Source organism: Molossus molossus, unplaced genomic scaffold (genome assembly GCF_014108415.1).
Source record: "Molossus molossus isolate mMolMol1 unplaced genomic scaffold, mMolMol1.p scaffold_m16_p_15, whole genome shotgun sequence".
NCBI lineage: Eukaryota > Metazoa > Chordata > Mammalia > Chiroptera > Molossidae > Molossus > Molossus molossus.
The window spans coordinates 18,650,234-18,671,214 of record NW_023425350.1 but is presented as its reverse complement, the minus strand read 5'-3'; the positions used below and the strand labels follow the sequence as shown (position 1 = coordinate 18,671,214).

The following is a 20,981-nucleotide window of genomic DNA, read 5'->3' as shown; positions in this document are numbered from 1 at the left end:
AAGAACACAACTTGTTTCCCTTGGTCTGATTAAGGCTGCTGAGATTGGATTATATCCCTGTGATATTGGGTTTTCTCTCCTACTGCCTAGAGCTTGGCCATTATTGTGATATTGGCAGAGATGTTGCCAACGTGCAAGAGCTGCTGGTGGTCTGAGTTCTCAGCTGAAGGGTGGCCAGCACAAGACGGTTCTGTTCATCAGTGAGGCTTGGCAGCTGTCACCCTGGTGGGGGCTGCAGCTGTGTGGGGTTGGCTCTTGTTCTGGGGTACTCCATTTGTTGTCGGAGAGCAAAGGAAGAGGAGGGAATATGCAGCTTTGCTCACCTGGCTGGAAGGAGCAAGTAGGTCAGGTTCGACAGGCCCGTGGTCTCTTGCCTGGCGATCCCTGGCCCTGAGCTGTGGTTGTTGGCTTCTACTGGTTGGAGCACTAGATTGAGGGATCAACATCCAGTGCTGGATCCCGAGCTGGGTGAAGGATCGAAGACGTGGATATAAAGGCTGTAGGTAAAATCAGAGCCAGGAGGGACCTTGGCAACCAGTTATTCTAACCCATTTATATTACTAGTGCAGAGTCTGAGATCTACAGCCAGGAAGTGATTTCCCCGCAGCCTGTAACGGAGGCCAGGCTGCTGGGCTCTTCTCTCAACTCCAGCCCAGGGCTCAGTTCAGGTCGCAGGCTGCAAACGCAGGCCCTTGATCAGAGTGGTGACCAGAGCAGTGGTCACTGCCATTAGCCCATACCTGCTCTGGGAAAAGCAATTTAGAGCTTGATCACAGGGGTGACCAGAGGAGCCGTTAGCTCCATTAGCCCATACCTCCTATGGGAAAAGCAATTTAGAGTGATTTCCCTATGGTCATTTGTCACCAGTGACACCTTCGGGTTAATGATGACACCTTACATAATGAACCTGGGCCTGCAGTCCCCTCTAGCAAGAGGGCCCTGGGCAAAATAACCTCCCTGCCCAGTTCATTCATAGTCTTGCTGGCCCTGCCCGAGGTGAGGCAGACGGAAAGCTGGCCCTGCCCCGTGGAAGAGGTGTGTTCCGTCCCAGGGAACCCTGCGGCGGGGACGCTGTTGGTGTGGAAGGGGCCAGAGCGCTCACTGATATGGGAGGCAGATTTCAGGTTTTGTTGCAAAAGTAGTTGGATTTTTTTTTTTTTGATGATGAAACTTTCTGAGTGCCAGCACTTTGAGTAAGTGGTTCTCCTCCCATCCCAGGTCCTCCTCCAGACCCACTTTGGACCCAGAAGTAACTGTCAGCTTTGCCAGCTGAGCCTGCTGGAGCTAAGTAGGAGCCCTGCAGCTTGATCTCCTCCCGCCCCCCGGTGTGGGGCCCCCCACTTGCCCTGAGAGTTTTGTGAGATGGAGCCAAATGGCTTTTGTCTCGGAAGCATCACCATGAATGATTCTCTGATTCTCTGATTCTCAGAGAGGGGTCACACTGGACCCCTGCAAGCTTCCCAAGGTGAATGTCATTGGGGGAGACATGAGCTGATGGACCTTGATAACCAAGCAGTTTACCTGGAAGGCTCGGAATGGATCCGACCTCTTTTTCAGATTTTTTGTGTGAAGATTGATTGACTTCAGTATGCCGATTATAGAAATGTTTAAAAATCACATATACTTATGTTAGTATGATTTTTCTATTTTATTTGACATTTAATATCAACACTTTTCATTACCATTGAAAACCTAATACTTTCTCTCATTTGAAAAAAAAAAAAAATGTTTGTTTTAATAGCCCGTGGACTAGGTAAGATCCTATCATAGTCTAAAGAGAAGAAAGCAGAGTCTTTTTGTCAATCGGACTATCTCTCTGTCTGTCTGACCAGCTGTCCATCTGTCTGATTGTCCTCTATCTGTACCTATTCCTCTTTTTCCCTCCTCTTTTGGACTGTCTTCTTCCAACTCTTTCTTTCTTCCTTCCCCTTTTATTGAATAAGTATGTGATCTCCTACTATGTGGGGAGCGTTGTTTTTTGTGAATTCGTGACGCCGATGGAACTCCTTTGCACCAGCGTGGAGTTCATGGTCAAGTAAACCGGCCCGGCAGAGTCGAGGCCAGAGAACTCAGCGCCGTCAGAACGAGAGACTGGAAACGCCAGTCTGACCTCACATCAAAATGTAAGAGCTCTCTGAGGTTCTGCTCAACTAGAGAATGGATATGGATGGTGTAGGCACGCAATAAGTGTTTGCTGAATTGAATGCAATAAAAATGATAAAAGAGACAGAGACAATATGCCAGTGTGGCTCCGTGAATTGAGCATTGGTCCCTTGGACTGAGAGGTCGGGGTTTGATTCTCTATCCCCAGTAGGGGGCGTGAGGGAGGCAGCCAATCAATGTATCTCACATAGATGTTTCAGTCTCTCCCTTCCTCTTACTCTAAAAAAAAAAAAAAAAAAAAAAATCAATACAAATGCTAAAAGAGACATTACAAATACGTTTTTTAAAAACTTCATTACATGTACTGAAAGATGCTTTTGACGTTTTATCTAGAGTCTTAGTTACATCTCTAGCACCAGGCACGTGTGATGATAGGATTCCTTGCCCTGACTGGTATGTTGTGAATCAGCTGGCCTCAGAGTCCAAGCCCTTGCTGGCGCCCAGTAATTTGACTCTAACGAGGGAAGGGGAGACGCACATTCAAGCAGGCACTGATACATGCTTGGCATTTGCAGTACACATCTCATGAAATCTTCTCATATTCACACAAGGCAGACTTTTCATCCCCATTACATTTTTTAACAGATGAAAAACTTGAGACTGAAATATGTTCATTACTCTGCCTCAATCATACCTAATAAGTAGTCAAATAGAAGTGTAACTGAAGGCTTACCAAACTTGACAAAATACGTAACCATGTTTTTCACATCACAGAAATTATTTTTTGCTATTTTTGGATTTGGGTTATCAATATCCATGTTCTAACTTAGAAACATTTCATTTTGAGTCTCATGAAATTTTAAGCATAAAGCTTTAAATAAGGCAAATGGCTCATGGTGCTCTTACCATTTTTTAGCTTTAAGTCCAGGTCGCTCTTTAATGAATTCATTTTCAATCAAGGATAAATGAGTTCAATGGTCCCTGTTTGATCATTTCAACTTTTCATTCAATGACTTTTCTTCATGTTGATAAGCCCTAAAATCTGCATACTCAAATCATGCCTCAAAATATTCTTGGCCTTAAAACCCTGGGCAACCTACTCTGCATGATCGGGGATTGATACATGTGACCACCCTGTAGCTCTGGAGCGACAACAAAATAGTGGATGACTGTGCAAGTTAAAGAATTTGCTCAGTGAGCTCGTAAACTAAATTATGCTGTCAGCACGTAAACATGGAAGCCTATTTTATGATAGAAAGTAATAAATACATAGAATTTGAGCATGATTCTTCAGCAAAAAGAACACGTAAATTTGTAATGTGTCATTTATTTTTCAACAAAATCCATTTGGTTGTTCTTTTGCTACTAATGCAGGCTCCCAGCTCCATGAGGGCCAGGGTCACTTGGATATGAAGTTCAGTTTTATGTCTGCAGCAGCCACATACTCAGGTAGTAGTTGATGAATACATGAATGAGCTCAATATGCTATGAGCTCCTCTGTGACCTGAGGCACTTTAAAGGCTTCTGCCGAAGCCATCCTTTTAGTTTGCTGTTGCTGGCGATCTCTCAGCTTCTCAGTTCCTCCCATGCCAATATCTGGGTTTCAGAGCTCTCATTGGGCCCTCCAGGCTTGCTCTTCTGCCCCTGTCCCCTCTTGTGCCTTTCACTGTCCTTCTCAGCCTAGCTTAGTTACTCTCCTCAGGACCTTTCCCTTCCTCCTGGGTCTCACGCCAACCCTCGCCCCACCCCTTCCCCACCCGCCATGCAGACAGCACTGTGCTGGTCTGGGGAACTAGCCCAGGATGTTCCCCAGTGGTAGACACTAAGGGAGGATCCTGTGAAAGGAAACACATACCAACTTGGGAAGGGTGGTAGAAGTAATGCCTCTCAGTAGATTCTTTTTCTCTGGGCAAACTTTGTTCGTGACAGATGTTCCTGCCACCTGCTGCTTTGCTCTGGACTCTCTGGTTTGTCGGCTCTTTTCCTACAAGAATGCCAAGGACTGAAGGTAATGTTATCTGTGTGCTTTGCCCACTGCAGAGCCCAGGGGAGCCACTGCTGCCCGTAGTCGGGAGGCTTTGCGGTTGGTGGTGTCACTGAAGATTGGGATTAATGGCCTTTTACCTCCACGCTGCATTGCTGCTATGTGAGAGCTCAGGGCGATCGAACACCCAGGCTCGTGTTTGTTACGTGAAATGTTGTAAAATCAGCACCAACTGCAACACCCCAAAGTGTACTCTAGAGTTGTGTAGATAGTTTTACATAAAAAAAGTAATTCACATTTAACAGAATATTATGAAAAAAATACAAACACAAAAAGCTACCATAATTAGATCATGCAAAGATATCAGCCACTAACATTTTTTTTGTTTTGTTTTTATTGATTGTTTTTAGAGAGAGAGGAAGGGAGAGAGAGAGAAAACATCAATGTGAGAGATACATCGATCGTCTGCCTCCTACACACACCCACTGGGGATCCAGCCTGAAACCCAAGCATGTGCCCTGACTGGGAATCGAACTGGGACCTCTCAGTCCATGGGATGATGCTCAATCCACTGAGCCACACTGCTGGGCCTGCTACGAACATTTTAATGTATAGCATTCCAATCTGTATGCTATGTATTTATCTCTAGCTAATCACCACTTTTATATTTTTAACCAAATTAGGGCCACATTGTTTGTATTGTTTTACAATCTGTCTTTTTATGTAGCATATTATGAAAATATTTATACATCAATAAGTAAATTCCTACAACATCCTTTGACTGGATAATATTCTAAGTATACCCACAGTATATTCAACATTTCTTCTACTCTTACAGATCTAATTGTTCTAATCTTTGGGTGTTATCAAGGAACATCATTGGGCTAAACCTTTCTGCACATTTGTAGTTATTTCCTTGGGGTATTTCTTGAGTCGGCAAATCAATGGATAAGTTGTTTTAAGAGTTTTGATACATAAACAATCAATACTCTGGAAACTTTAATGAGTACTACATTTTATCTGAATTTGGTTTAGATAATTTCAAATTTTGACTTTGTTTTCTGCTACATCAGTTATTACTACAAATTTGATAAAGAATTCTTCCATGCCTTGTCATTGATTTCTAAAAACTATTAAAGAAGGTAAGGTCATTCGTTCTGCAAATATTTGCCAAAAGTTAACACTGAATAAGGCATTGTTAGGTCTGGGGTAAAGGGATTAGAAATTCCTTTTAGGGCATAAGATTAGTGCATAAACCTTAATCTTGGTCCTCTTTTAATAATACAAGAAGCATTGTTTGATTAATAAACAGTTTGAGACATTGTATATTAAACCTGTTTTCTTTCTTAATGCACTAAATATGTTACTTTGTCAAATTTTAAAATACATTGTCAAAATAGGAATAAAGGTAATTTGGCATGAACATGACTTTCTTTCTTTCTACCCTGGATTTTTTTTAAAAGGCACATACTTATTTTAATAAATTTAAAAAATTCAGAAAAGTATAAAGAATAAAATAAATGACCAAACTATTCAATGACAACTACTGTGAATTAGTATATTTTCTTCCAGCCATTTTCTTTGTATATTTTTTACATAGCTGAGAATACACACACACACACACACACACACGTGTGTATGTGTATATATGCAATTTTCCAAGCATATGATGTAAATATTTCCTTATGTTATGAAAAACACGTTGAAAGCATTATCTCTAATGGCTTCGTAATATTCCATCATGGAAATTAATTAAATATGTAGAGCTTGATGGTTAATAGTGAAAATTCTGGAGCACGGTGGCATGGCCTCTGGTCCTGATGTTGCCATGGGTTAGGTCTGCCTGTGATCTCAGGCAAATTGCTGAACTTTTCTGCGGCCCAGTTTTTTTATATGTAAAATGGAATGTTTATAATCTCCATCTTTTAAGGTTTCTATGAGGAATACGTGAGACAATTCAAGTAAAGCTCAGACGAGGACCTGGTGCATAGTGACAATGCAGTGAAGTTCGGGCTATCCTTCATCAGAGCCCCTTTGCGAGGGGCCACTGCGTCTTTCTCTCTGTGTCACACTCTCCTGTCTGCCTGTGAGTGGGTTTTCTTCTCCTCACTTCCCGGCTCCCTTCCTGCTCCCCCGGCCGTCTGCTTCACATCCTGGAGCTTCTCTCTATTTCTCCTGTGTCCACTCCACGTGCATCTGTCCTCGTGGGTCAGGAGCTCAGTGCCTTTATCTCTGAGGTCTCTCTAACAGTCAGCAATGCAGAACCACGCCTTCCTCAGGTCTGTTCGCTTCAAGGGTGAGCTAAACCTCTATGGACGTGCCTGCTACTGATCTCAGATAGGAAAACTGCGAACATCTAAAATGTGGACAACGAGGGAACCTCGGGCAGAGCTCTGGGGTGTGTGCTGACAGTCACCGCCTCCCCCGGCCCTGCCCAGTTCAGAGTCTGGACCCCCAGTACACTCTTAGTGAATTTCAGTATACCTGGAAACATAACTTTTACATCTGGTTATATTCCTCCGGCTTTCATATTCTGATTACAGTAACTTCTCAGTCGTAGCAGATTTAATAGCCACAGCTTCTACTATTTGCAAATGACTCCAAATTCCATGCTATGCAGTATATTGTCATTTTGCCGAGGTAAGAATTTGAAAGTCTCATCTTGTTAGACTGGGTGTGGTCACAAGTCACTTAGAGAGTGATCAGTGTTTTCTTTCTACTGTGGGAATTCATTCTATGATTAAGTTACAGCACTATTCAAGGATGTGGGGATTCCAGAAGTCTCTGGATGTATTTGCACAAAAAAGCAGAGTTTACCCCGTGTGCACAGACCAGGGCAAAGTGATGCCTCTCCTCCCCACCCAGTGCTAATCTGTTGTCCAATGAGAGCAATTAGCAGGGAAACAACTTCACCTTCCTCTAGCACCTTTCCAGGTGCAGTTATTAGCGATAAAGGTAGTGTTATCTAATTAGCCCATGTTTCATTCACCTGCTCCAAGTATTTTGACTGCTTACTTCAGACTGCTTCTCTTGAGCTGGGTTGGTGTAGGCACGTTATCCTGATGAGACTGGAACCTTGGGTTTGCATTTGGAGATCCTTGGGGAACTCAGGAGATCTTTGCATTTTTCCATCCAGAGGTTTAATGTTGCATCGATGCTGCGTGAGTGTAACTTACTCGTGTTGAATATCACCTTTTATTCAGCGGACTAGACAGCTTAGTTTCTTGTACACCTGCGTGTAGCTGCCATCATGCCTCAGTGCTCCCCAGAATCTCCAATGACAGCAAGACCTGGAAAGTCTTGGGGAGACAGAGTGTCACTTGCAGAAAGAGTCCATTATCTTGGAAGCCACTCCTGGAATCATTGTCGAGAGCAATTTCTCAGAGTTAATGCTCAAACCTTAGAAGGCTCCTCCTGCCACGATGATGGAAGGAACAAGGGAGGGAGCCAAGCCATCTTGGTCGGCACATGTCATCAGTCATGATGAGCCCTAATCCTGATGAGACTTCTGATGAGACTCTGGTGGGATGACAGATGAGGCAGTGTGTCGCAGTTAACTCCGTCATTTGTAATCATTACTTTTTGGCCATTCAGTAACCATCCTGTAAAATTATTTCCTGCATTTCTCAGAGTAGAGGAAGAAGCCAAAGTTAACCCTTGTTCTTTGGTGAAGCAGCCCAGCAGATATAAATGCTTGAACGGAATGTTCTAGGGCCTGTTGGATCCGCTCCAAGACCCTTCCTCACCCAAATCACCTGCATTGTGTGCATGAGGACAGAGTGTTGGACACACTGGCTCTTTTCCTGACTCTGCTCACAGAGTACACCCAGAATTCTTCTACGGCTAACATCTGTATTGCTGTTTCAGATGTCCCCAAGGCAAGACACAGGGTGGATGGCACTCTCTGTCGCTTCTCACAGTGTGACTGTGGCCACAGCTCTTGGCCGAGAGCTTCCTTCCCCAGCAACGTGCATTGCTCATGCGTGAACTATGGAGGGCCAGCAGGTATGCAGGAGAGGTAGCAACCTGCTGAACCCCTCAGCATTCTGGGAGGCTGGGTTGGACCAGGAGTGGCTGGAGCGCTCAGCCCAGTTGCCTCTAACTGTGGGCAGCTTCATTATCATTCACTCTGTCATAATATGACACACAGAGGATATGACACGCACGATAGGAAACACTAACTCTTTGCTTTTCATTTTCCTTCTCTGTAAGTTGGGCTCTAAAAAAATGATCTGACAAGACCATTGTGAGGATCAAAGACTTGAATGCATATGAAGGGGCTTCAAGGGCCACCGTACACTCATCAGGTGATATCACTGGCCGCAGAGAGGTAGGACTCTGTTTCCAGTTTGCCCTCATTGGCTATCCCTTTGAGAGTGGGATGGAATTCTTCTTTCTCAAGCCATGAATTCAATGTACTGCATCTCTCATTGAAGTTCAAGCACTGGCATAATACATTTTTTATAGCTTTGGTTCTTGTGACTTCCTTTAAGGCATCTACCATGACAGGAGTTCCTTGCCTCTCTGCCTAGTGGTGTCTGCCTCCCCTGGTCTGTCTGCATTTACTTCCCAAATGCTCTCAAGTTCACCCAGGCTCAGGCCTCCTTCCCCACTAAAGACTTTGCTCCCTCTTAGGCTGTGCTGCCTTTGAATGCAGGCCCAGGCCCTGGGCCAAGGGCATCTCAAGTTTCCATGGTTTCAGCATCTGTGCTCTAGGGTATGAGCTAGCTGGTGTTGACCCACCCGTAACTCTGATGGATCATTTCACCTCTCTCCTCTCAGCCTGCACACAGAGATCTCCCGGGTTGAGAGGAGCCCTCTGTGTCCTCCTCATCAGGCCTTAAGCCAAATGTTACCTTGATCAGTGTGTGAAAACAAAGTCATAAAACAATATACCATAAAATGTTAACACTTGTTTTGTGGATGCTGGAGGTATGGGTTATATTTGATTTCTTCTTTAGACCTTTCTGAATTTTTTTTTTTTCAGTTTTTCTACAGTGAAGCTGAGAGTGCACTGCATTATATTTCTAAAAGATGCACTCAAGGTGTGCTTCATGAAGGCAAAGAGCAGCCCCGACATCCCTTCCCACCTGCTAGCTCAAAATTACTGCCTGCGCTGTCAGAGCCAGGCGATTTGGAGGGGGTGGGAGTCAGGAGGGAGGGGAGTGTGGCCACTGAATTTCCTCTTCCAGACACTGTGCTGGCAGCTAATTCCAGGGTGCCCATCTGTATGGTGGCAGCTTGACTTTCACGTCTCCCCCAAGGTGCTTTATGGCCTTTGTACAGTGGTACTTTGAGTAACTTTCTCTCGTAACTTCCAAATAGTGAACAATACCAGATGGTTTCTTTCTCTCTCTGCGCTTTTCCTTTCTTCTTTGTCTCTACCCATTCCTTATCTTATTGTTAGTTTCTTCAATATCTCTTCTTTCAACTTCTCCCTTCTTCTTTTTCTCTTTTCCAACTGCCTCCTTAACTCTCTTCGCCTGATATTTATAGCAAAGTAAAACCTGGCGGTGAGAAGGACGATTGGGTTCTGTTAGCAGGGCCGGGGAGGGGCATGCAAACACAGGTTGTGGATGCAAGTGTGATTCCAGGGTGCAGTTTTACCCTTTACTTCTCCAGAAGGTAATTCAGTTCTCAGATTGGTGACAACTGGCATAGCGTCATTGAACTTCATCCTTGAGGTTAGGGAAGGGTTGCCTGAGAAATCGATGCTTCAGGTGGGGTCCAGTAGTGGGTGAGTCAGGTTAAGTAGGTAAAGAGGGTGGGATGGGGTGGGGGGGGCGTGTGTCTTCAGTTAGGAGAGGCTGCAGATACTTGGATCCGATCTACCTTTCTGCTGTGTGTAACTCAAGGTCCTTGCTCCCCAGGGGGGTCGGCATCATCTCTCAGAAGTTATGAATTAACAGTGGCGTTGCTGGTTGGTCCCTACCACAGGGGTCCTCAGTAACACCTCACTGTTCTTGGTAGTGATTGAGGAGCAGGTGCTCTGGACTGAGGCAGGCTTGGGCTCAAGTAACCCCTGCCCTCTCTGGCTCCCACCCCATCCCAAACCCTTTAACCAGTTAACTCGACTCCCCCCACGTTAGGACCCCCGCTCCAGCATCGGTTTCTCAGGCGACCCTCCCTGGCCCTAAGGATGAAGCCAGGTCCCTCCTTCACACGTGCTAATTGGGCTGTGCATCTGTCCTTCACAACACATAGCACCGCTAGACGTTGCAAGGATTCGTGAGGTTGTTGGTTTGTGGTCTGCTACTCCGCCGCTCTCGAAGCTCCTCAGCCCGCACGCTCTAAGAGGGTTGTGTTTAATTCCGCTCACGAGTGCATCCGAACTGCCAAGGGCAGAGCTTGGCACATCGGAGACACTCAATAAATATTCATCAAATGAATTAATTACTCTTAGCTCCATTCCTTTTGGCTGTAGGACTCTGGGCAAGTTACTTAACCTCTCTGAGCCTCAGGTCCCTCAATGGAAATGGGGATAAGGATCCCCCATTCAGAAAATTGTGCCATTTACATGGACAATGGTTGTAAAGCGCCCAGTCTGGGGCCTGCCTACGTAATAGGCACACGCAGGAAGTAACGTTTTCTCCCCTTATTTCCTTTTTCACCCCTGAGTACTGCAAAGCAGCAGTTTAGAGGTTTATAGAGCAAAAATACATGTACCCCTATTTCTTCCCCCTCCTCCCTTCTCTATTACCCTCTTCCCTGGTCAGGTGAGGCACAGAGTGAAGGGTCAGATCAGATTCTTGATTTTTCACTGAGATGACCTTGGGTAAAGCATTGGTCCTTCCTGTGTTTCAGCTTCCTCGTGGATGTGAAGGGAAGACATAGGTAAATGGTCTTTACAGTCTCTCCCAGGTCTCCCACCCGGGTCTCTGCACAGGGCCCAAGGGTAACGGTGACCATGATACTCACAGTACAAGATGAATGGAAGGGAAAAGGAAACACAGCATCAGCACGGGGAGCAGCGAGTCAGGCTGTCGGCCTATCTATCTTTAATACACGCTGAGTTTATTTTGGTAATACAGGTGAAGAATGTTTTAAAATGTATCATCATGACAATGCCCTTTGGTAACAGCACAAGGATTTCCAGTGTGTCTTTCTTCAAAAGAGCCTGAGGGCTTTGTACATTCTGTCTCATTAATTCTCAGAGCGTCCCTAAAGTTGGATGGGAAAGCAAGTGAGTTCTGTTTTATATGCCGGGAAACAAAGCCTCCCAAAGGTTAAGTAGCTTACCCAAGGTTGCACAGTAACATCACTGTTCCCAGGAACCCAGGTCTCTGCTTAGCACATCAGCCCATCAGAGCATTCTGCTTCCGGGCCTGGCAGTGTGCCCACCCGCAGGTGAGGTTCTGAGCAGTGTGGTAGCTAACGTGTGCATTCCTGCAGGACAGCCTCTTCTTCCTAAAATGAGAGGGGTGACAAGTAGCCAAGAGGGATTGAAGAGGCTAGAAGTTAGTAGAAAAAAATGTCCCCCTCTCCCTCCTCCCATCCCAAGCATCCTTGTCCTGGACCAGCTAAGACCCCATCTCCAGGGCCAAGCATCAGACCTGGTTGCCATGGAAACAGTGGTAGCTGAGCTTGAGGCTCCGGAGAGCCAGCTGCATTGACCGAAGGTGTGTGATTCTAGGTCACCTGCCTGGCTGACCTGAAGGGATTCTGTCATCCTCGGTTAGTAGAATGTCGCAGGCCTCTGCAAGATGATCCGTCTTTCTGCTGTATTTAACTCAGTGTAGCGGCTCTCCAGGGCAATCAGCATCATCTCCGGGAGCTCTGTGCTTGAGAGTGGCATTCCTGGTTGGCCCACATATCAGGGGTCCTCGGTCTAACATCCTATCCTGGTTCTCACTAGCTCTGTGACCGAGGGTAGGGCAGTTGTGTTTTCTGAGCCTCAATCTTCTCATTTGTCAAGGGGGTTAACTAACAGGCTATTATAAGGACTATGCCAGTGAATGGCTCTGAAAGGCACTGATGAGTCATAAATCGTATGAATGGGGAATAGGTGGTGTCCATTCTTCTGTGCTCACCATGACCTTCCTTTGGTCACCCTGGTAACTGTCTTCCCAACTTGAAATGTCAAGTCAAGAAAAGAGCCAGTTGTCCCTGGGTAGTTTGTAGCTTCTTGTCTAAGTCACCCCGAGACTCAGGCCTCACCGGGGGGGGGGGGTTGTCCCCACAGGCACTCCCTTGCTCTGCAAGAGAAAAGGCTGTCATTGCTGGGCTTGCTTTTCCAGGCTGCCGGGTCCGTGTGTCACTTGCAGTATATTAATTATTTACTGCCTGGCCAAGCTCTCTGAGATCACAAGATGAAAGGCCTGGTGGCAGTTCAAAGTCTTCCTTTTGATTATTATTTTAGTCAACGTATTTTCAGGAGAGAAAATAGGCTTGAGATCACAGTAGAGTAAATTTCTTAAAGAGTGGAGTGCAAGCAAGCCACAAAAATGGACCCAGAACATATAGTCACATTGCCCTGCTAATGGAATACTCAGGCCTGGTGTGTGTGTGTGTGTGTGTGTGTGTGTGTGTGTGTGTGAGAGAGAGAGAGAGAGAGAGAGAGAGAGAGAGAGAGAGAAGAATCAGGCCACCTGGACAGTGATGTCCTCCTGACTGCTCCCTTGGAGTAGTCTCTCTTTGCCACCATCCTGAGAGTCCGCCCTGGCTAGGGAGGCAGGACCAATGACCAAGAACACTTGGAGCAGAGATTCCATAGCAAGAGGAGACAGTACAGGGCCTACAGGCCCATCAGGAGCCCTTGCTTGGGAAAGTGAGTTCATCTCTAGATAAATCTAAACGTAGCAAGTTGGGACACAAATTCTCAAGGGATGGCATCAAAAGTCACATTGCCCTTATTATCTGGTAGCCCATGTAGATGTGGTCAGGAGATGCCTCTGACTGGGCCCTGATTTGAAGCATATTCTACATGAGACTGTACCACAGCCCTCATGAAAAGTTTTTCCCTAATGTCTTCTAAATACGTGAGCTTGAGATTTGTAAGTGAACTTAATAGGCTATTACACTCCATTGTCAGGATCAACCACAGTAGCTTGAACATGTTTGATAAATGGCCTAAATGTCACTGTCCTAAGTGGCAATGAGCAGTGGTGGTTACGGAGGTAGGTAGGCCCAGTTCCGGTTCTGTTCGGGCCCGCATGGAATCCCAGCCCAGTGGCTTCGCTGGGGCTTCAGCTTAGGAAAGATGAGAAACCGTGGAGAAGTGGGGTTTGAATTGGGCCTTTAAGAAAGGACGAGATTGAGGAGAGCAGGGCTTGAGGAAGGACATTCTCGGCAGAGAGCAGCGTGGCCAAACGTCTGGAGACCTGTGAGCAATTGAAACATAGCATGAGAAAGGGTCCTGAGTGGAAATAAGGCCGAATAAGTAAGTCATGGCCAAGATGCGAAGGCTTGAAATTCCAGCGATTTCTGCAGTAGCTACTTGTTATGCCCTCTTTGGTGTGGCACCAGTGTACCCTGCAGGTAGCCCGTCTCCCAGGAGAGGGCCGCGCTGACATGTCCTTTGCATTGCCCTCTGTCGTCCTCAGCGCTGTGCCTGGGGCAAGTGCTGTTCTCGGGCCTAGCAGAGGTGATTCGCCACTGAACGAACTCTGCAGTACACACCCGGGTCCTCTGCGGCTGGGGAGAAGCAAGGAATGTGTTGAAATGATGACTTTCAACCACACAAGAGAATATTATAGTAGATGATAATGTTTGCTTCAGAACTTGACTGAAAGAGCGCAATCCTCCCTGGCAGGGTGGGAGGGGGCACAGAGAGAGGTGAGGTGCTGCTGTTCAGTTCCCTTCAAAGGCTGCCCCCCGCAAACAGCTCCGCTCTGAATGAGCCAGCTGGCTGGGGAGGGAGCTCTGAGCACTGGCGGTGTGTGCTCCGCAGAGGGCCCGCGCGCAGCTACTCCCGCCCCCCACGTTCCAGGCCCGGAGAAGGTGTGGGGGGCTGCGTGCTCAGGACAAAGGCCACATCTGCTCACTCTCCTTTTCTCTCCTCTGAAATCACGTCTCTCTTTTTCAGACTGAATGAACTGCCTATTAAACTTCACCATCACCGCTGACTCTAGTAGTCATGCAAGTGCACCGAGGTTTCTTTGCCTGAACAGGTGCAGGCTCAACACCGTGGCCACCGAAACCAGAGCCCTAGGGCTGCCCGTCCCAGACGGGAGGCCCGCTGTGTGCCGGCCTTGCCGTGTGCTCGCCACCACCACGTGACATCGGACTGCTATTTATTTGGCCACATTAAGCTTTGCTGTGCGTGACACAAAATCATTGTACAAGAATGCATTATTAAGTGTGTTTTCAAATACACGGGAAAACCAGCAGGCTGTCACTGATTGTTTCATTGTTGGAAGGAAAATAAATAATTAACATGTGTGCAAGGCGAGACAGGAGCAGTTCCAAGGAGTGTTGAGAAGAGAGGCATTTTTACGTGTTATTGATGTAGGTTTGTAAAACATGCTCACTGGTGCACCCCGGGCATTCGTGTAAACAACCGCCGCACACACAAAGCTCTTCATTATTTATGCCAACCTCCGTATGATATATTCACTATATTATGTCCATTGGCTTCGGAATAAACAGACACAGAGGGAGAATAGAGACGTGGCCAGCTGGCTGGAGTGGGGTAGCAGAGGTCGCGGACAGTTGGCAGAGCTGATAAGAAACTAGTGAGTAACAGCAGCAGCTCTTCGGGAACCCTTTGGGATTCTGGACATCGAATTCAGGATCCGGATATCGGAAAGGAACCAAGATTCCCATTCGTTGTGGACTCTGACTCAGAGACAGAGGCACAACACTTCCAGAATGGCACGACTGATATTTAAAGAGTACGTCGTGCACACATTCTCCTCTGGCTTATAACACCCAAGAGCTGGTAGAGTGCACGTCCTTCCCATCTTTGTCAGCACTGAGGTTCCACAGAGGAAGTGATTAGCCTACAGCGCAACAGCTAATAAATTCTAGAGCTAACCATTTTCTCAAGGGCTCTGCTTCATTCAGTTGACAAATACTTATTGAGTGCCTTCTGTGTGCCAAGCATGGGGATGTAGCGGTGACTAGCGCAGAAGATACACAGTAAATAAATTAATATAAATACAAGAGCCAACAAATGCAGGGCGAGGGGATAAAGAGTAGCTTATGGGGAGGGATATTTTTCTACAGCGTGATAAAGAAGCTGTTTCTGAGGAGGTGACAGAGACCTGGGTGGGGAGAGGGGACGGCCACGTGTCCAGGGGCGAGGACCTCTGCAGCCGAGAGCACGGCCAGCGGAGTGTGCTCAGCGAGCGGGAGGCACGAGGAGGCCTGTGGGCTAGAGCTCATGAGCGACAGGTCTGAGCCAGTGGGAGATCCATGCAGCGCAAGGCCAGTGCAGAGCAAAATGCTTGATTGCACGTGGCTGGGTGCAGGCGGGCTGAGCCGGACAGGGTTCAGCCTCGAATCAGGGTGGGAGTGTCGGTTATATACCTTTTATACTTTAAAAGTTAAACTACTTTTAACTTCCGGCAGTTCCTGCTGATGTACTTCATCTGGCCCATTGTCCACTTTGCAGTAGGACCGGTTTGGCATCTCATCCGGCATCTGCTGGGTGATCCACTGCCTTGTGGATAATCCAGAAAATCCGTATCCGTACTCAACAGAAGGCTGAGCAAAGGCCACGCAAGCTACACGATTTCCACAGTTTCTGCCTTTTGCAAACTTTTACCTTCATCCTTTAAAACATTCTGAACCCTTTCAAGGAGCAAGGGGGAAATGGTTGGAAATGAGGTCAGAGCGAGAACCAGGGGCCAGGTCAGTGGGGCCTTCAAGGGGTAGGCAGTGGCAAGAACTGTGAAAGCTGCTTCAGGGCGGAAGGGTCCATCTGGCTGCCTATGGAGGACACGCTCGAGGTGAGCAATTGTAGGAGCAGGGAGGCCTGCTGGGAGCTCACAGCAGTGGAGAGGGTGGAAGGCGATGTGGGCGCGAGGAGAAGGGGTGAATCTAGGCAAAGATTTATGGGTGAATGGATGTGGGCGTGGGAGAAAGAAAGAAGACAAGGGTGCCTCTTCGGTTTCTGGCCCAAGTCATCACATTCTGAAACGAGGGATTCCTGGGGTTCCGGTGGCGCGACACTGAGTGTTTATTTTGCATGTGTTAAGTTTGAGATACTTATCAGGCAATAAAATGAAGATTTCAGATTGGCAGTTGGATATATACTCTGTTGTTCGGGGGAGAAGTTGGGCCTGGAGATAGAAATTTGGTAGCACTAGTATATGGATGCTATTTAAATCTGTGAAACTGGATTAGATCATTTTGGGGGTGGGTTTAGATGGAGAAGAGAAAAGGCCCAAGTTTCCCAACTTTGAACAATTGTCAAATAATAAAACAGAGGACCTTCCCCCCTCCAAAAGAGCACGTCGAAGCTGGGCTTATCTACATGCCAGGCAAGGAGCAATTCACTGAGTGGTCTAAGGAAGAAGAGGCAGAGTTTTTGAAGCCTTGGGAAGAGGGTTGCATGGTGGTCGTGCTGATTCAGAACTGAAAACCAGCACTTTGGGTGGGAGAGTACGGGTTTCTCCGTCTGCATGTGATTGGTTAAAACACGTTCCTTGCTCAGTGAAGTCCAGGAGGGGCCTTGTGTCCTGGGGTCACTTGGAATTCATGGTCTTTGATCTTTGTCAGCTGGTTAAAGCCGCTGTGATGAGATACAGTATTCAGCCATGAAGTCTCCTAGGCATTTGCTGCTGGACAGTGGAAACCGCTCATTTGTACAGCCCGGAAAGGGGGGGGGAATCCGGCAAAGAGTCGTAAAAGGACCTGCCATTAAAATAGGAAGAAAGAGGTATGGCCCCCAAGGACCTTGTGGTCACCAAGACGTGAGGTCACTGAGAAATGGGGATGGGTCCAGTGCCGCTGGGAGGTCTAGTAAGACAAGGACTGAGACATGCCCATTGTCTCTGCAACTCGGGGTCACCGGTGACCCCGACCTGGAGTAGTGGAAATAGTCTTGATTTAATTGAGTTTAAGAGAAACGGGAAGGAAGAAGTGGAGAAGGAACATAGGCCACTCTTTTAAGAGATTGATCTGTGAGAAGGAGCAGGGTAATGAGGCAAGGGCTGAAGGAGAGCGTGGAGGTCGAGGACATGGGTAGAGGTTGGCTGCCGAAGGGATGGACTTTAGGAGAAAGGAGGAACTCTTGCAAGATCAGTGGAGAGCCTGCCACTCCTTATGGGTGTACACAGTGTGTGACAGGAGAGAAGAAAGCGTAGAGATACTGACGCCTGTACGTTGGCAGATTTGCTTCCCTTTTCTCAGTGAAATAAGAAACAAGATTACGAGCTGAGAATGTGGAGAAATGGGGGGAATGGGAAGTTGGAGGGGTAGAGAAGGTTGGAGGTGGTGGTGCTGGAGAGAAGGAAGGCGAACTGAGCTCGTCGGGATGAGGAGGGTCCCGGGCAGCCCTGAGGGTTGGTTCTCTGCAGGTTTGTTGTTAGGGATTTAAGATGAGACTTGTCAGCGTTGTGGTGTCTTCCTCCTCCCCTTCTGGTTCTCTCCTCTCCCACCACCACATGCGTCTGCTCAGGACGACTGTGAAGGAGGAACGAGGCAAAGGGGCTGCACTGTTTGCAGGGGACTGTTCTAGTGATGAAGCTGAAATCTATGGGAACACGGGTGGGGTCACTGGGGAAGAGTTGTGTCAGGAAGTCAGGGGGTGCACTCTGCCTACACACCCCAAGGGGCCTGGAAAGGGCTCGGGGGGAACAAAGCCCCTAGAACAGCGTTACCTGTGGCCTGTCATGAATGCCCTGAGTCCAGAGAGCATTTCTCTACTCTCCTGGGCTCAGATGGTGTCTCAGCCAGAAACCTGACCGCTCTCCTGCTTTTCTCTTTCCTGTCCTTTCTACCCGCCTTCCCCGGGGTCCAGGGTCCCTCTTCTTGAGCCAGCGGGGCTTGATTCACAGCTGCATCTCCTCCCTGGGTTCCGGTCAGGCCAGTTTCACTCCGGATCCTCCTGTTTTCAGAGGGAGGCGCCATGGAACCAAGCCTTTCTCCTGCTTAGTGGACGGCTTCTCATGGCACCGGCCCCCTCTGTGCTGGGCTGAGGGCGCAGAGGGCAGGGGATGCCAAGGGGACGGAGAGTCCCCCTGCACTTGTTAAAAGCAGACAGACTTCCTCCTTTACATCCTAAGTGTATACATGTTCTGTGGGCTTTGACTAGAATTCCTGTCTGGCTCAGTGCTTTCAATGTCGGGGAACAACTCTGTTCACGCCAGCTGTGTTTTCTTGGCCTCTCCCTTTTCTGGTGAGGAAGCCCACCCTTTGGGTCGATCTCGCTATTTGTACCCCCAGCCTCATCTAGTAAATCTCTACCCACCTGCCTGTGCGGGTCAGGTGCGCTCAGCCTGCTGGCAGAAATTCTAGGACTTCCTGTAAGAAATAAAGATTCCTGCTTTCTCTCCAGCACTCAACTTTGAAGATGCCCAATAATTTATAGGCATTTTTTAAAAATACAAAAATGCTTTAGACTTATCTTTAGGGATGACCCGCAGTGACACCCTGGCTCCTTGCTGGGCCATGATTCAGTCCTCCGAGCCCTTTCTTGAGAATGATTTTTAGATCTTCTCTTAGCCCTGAGTCGATAACCTGGCCCCTGTCCACATTAAAAGTCATCTGTCATTCTGAGCCCACGCACAGATGCATAAGTACTTCCTGAAGTCCACCCCGTCTGCGTGGTGCTGCGCATCCCGGAAGAAGTTGATACCATTCCCACACTGTATGTTTAAGAAAAATGACCTCACTTGGAAATCAAGAAATGCAGTTAGGCTTAATCTTTCTGTTGCTTCAAAATTACTTAAAATGTGATTTATACTGATGACTTAAACATAGAAGTACTAAGTTTTATTTGCAGGAAGGTCATTATAGGGGCTAGTTGCCATAACCTTCTCAGATCCCTCACACTGTTGTCCTGTTCTGGAGCATGCTCAGTGGTGACTCTGAGCTTAGTTATTGCCCTGTGGGGTCCCTGAGTAGCCCCATAGAGAGCTGTAGAACACCTGTGCTAGTTTGTGGGAGGTCCATGAAGGGTGGTGGAAAAACTGTGGGTAATAGCATCAGACCAACTTCTCTGTTGACTTTGGTCTCTTGCCTACTTGCTGGGTGGCCCCACTAGAATATCAAACTTCTCTCTACCTCAGTTTCCCTGGCTACAGAATGAGGACCAACAATAGTACCTATTCACAAGGTTGTTGCAAGAAGTGAATGTTATCACCCATTTAAAGCACTCAGCATAGTGCCCGATCCCTATGTGCTTAATTCATATTATTAATTATGTGAAAGTCTAATAAACTCAAGCCTGCCTCCATGTAGACCTGTCTGCCTTGGCCTCGCCTCTCTCAGCCCCTCAGCCCTGTTGCCCATCTACGAAACAGAGATGCTGTGAGGTGAAAGAGGTCGCTTCTCTCTGAAACTTACTGGCGTAGATCCTGACCCCTTTCGGCACATTTCCTCTGAGCCATTTTGTAGAAATGCTACCAGAAAGATGTGTCTGGGCAACACATTTATTTACCAAACAGAACTTATACTCAAACCCTTCCTTTATTTATTTTTTTCTTTATTGATTTTAGAGAGAGAAGAAGTGAGAGGGAGAGAGAAACATTGATGAGAGAGAACACTGATTGGCCGCCTCCTGCATGCCCCCCACTGGGGATGGGGCTCAAACCCCGGCATGTGTCCTGACCAGGAATCGAACCAGCAACCTCTTGGTACATGGGTCAATGCTCAACCACTGAGCCACACCAGCCGGACAACCCTTCCTTTTTTAACAGAAAAGGCTTTGCCTGCCATGACACATTAGCAAATACTGATTCAGTTGGGAATTTCAGGGAAGAACTGCGTAAGAGCATGTATTATGTGTTCATTTGATTTGTAAATTAATTTAATTTTTTAAAAGTCTAATAAACTTAAGCCTGCCCCCAAGTAGACCTATATGGCCTTGGATGAGATTACACAATACCCACGTGAGGTATGTAAAAGAGTAATGTTGCTTTTTGCTCCTTTTCTCTCTGTTCTTCTTTCTGTCATGCAAATGAGAACCATTAACCCTTTGTGGCTTTCTGAAGCTATGGGAAAAAACCGATGACCTAGCCCCACCCCACCCCCTTTTTTGAAATAACATAATTGTCAAAAACTTAAAACTTCTGAGTGTAATTTCCACCCTCTCACCGATACGGCAGTAACTCAAGCAAACAACATTTAATGAAGTTACAGGTCTGATCATAAAGTCGAATAGAAGCGTTATTTGGATCAGATGAATCGAAGTTCTCTATAAAGTTGGACAAATTCTTTTAGGCAGAGTAGACTTGAGATAAAACTATTAGACTGAGCCATTAGGTAGCCTGGCTTCTGGTATATCTCCCGAAGATCTTGGGCATGACCTTGGTCACAGGACTGAGACCTCATAGACTTGGCTGTCCCTGGCAGCAAATATGCATTGAGGTCCTGGGGTCCATCCAGCGCTCCAGTAGTCAGTCTTGCCCCTTCATTTTCCAAAGGATGAGGTAAAAGCCTCTTATGAATGGTCTTTTATAAGCGATGTGAGTGACAGCAAAAGACATATCCCGAGCACATGGATTATTATGCTCTTTGTTTTTATGTCCAGGTCACAGCTCCTTAGAGTCACCGACAAATCTGCCTTCTCTTCCTCCTGATTCTTTTGCGTGGAATCTGACCTGGATAATGAAAGATTCTTTCCCTTTCCTGTCGCATCGCAGCAGATACGGTAAGTATGTTTTTTATCGTTATTTGTGATGCACGATCACCCTCTCATAAGTAAGGAAGCTGTGACTCTCATTTGTTATCCATGTCTCCCCATGGATCCCTCGGCCCCCGATGCATAAAGGAATCGATCTGCCTT

The 20,981-nt window shown here is 47.0% G+C and overlaps 1 protein-coding gene across 1 annotated transcript in view; it reads left to right on the top strand.

Moving 5' to 3' along the window:
- Nucleotides 1–20,981, top strand: part of ALK (ALK receptor tyrosine kinase) — a 594,344-nt gene that overhangs the window by 154,148 nt on the left and 419,215 nt on the right. The window contains exon 2 of the mRNA XM_036262276.1: nt 20,727–20,846. Within this exon, the coding sequence (XP_036118169.1) occupies nt 20,727–20,846 (120 nt within the window). The remainder of the gene's footprint in view (nt 1–20,726; nt 20,847–20,981) is intronic.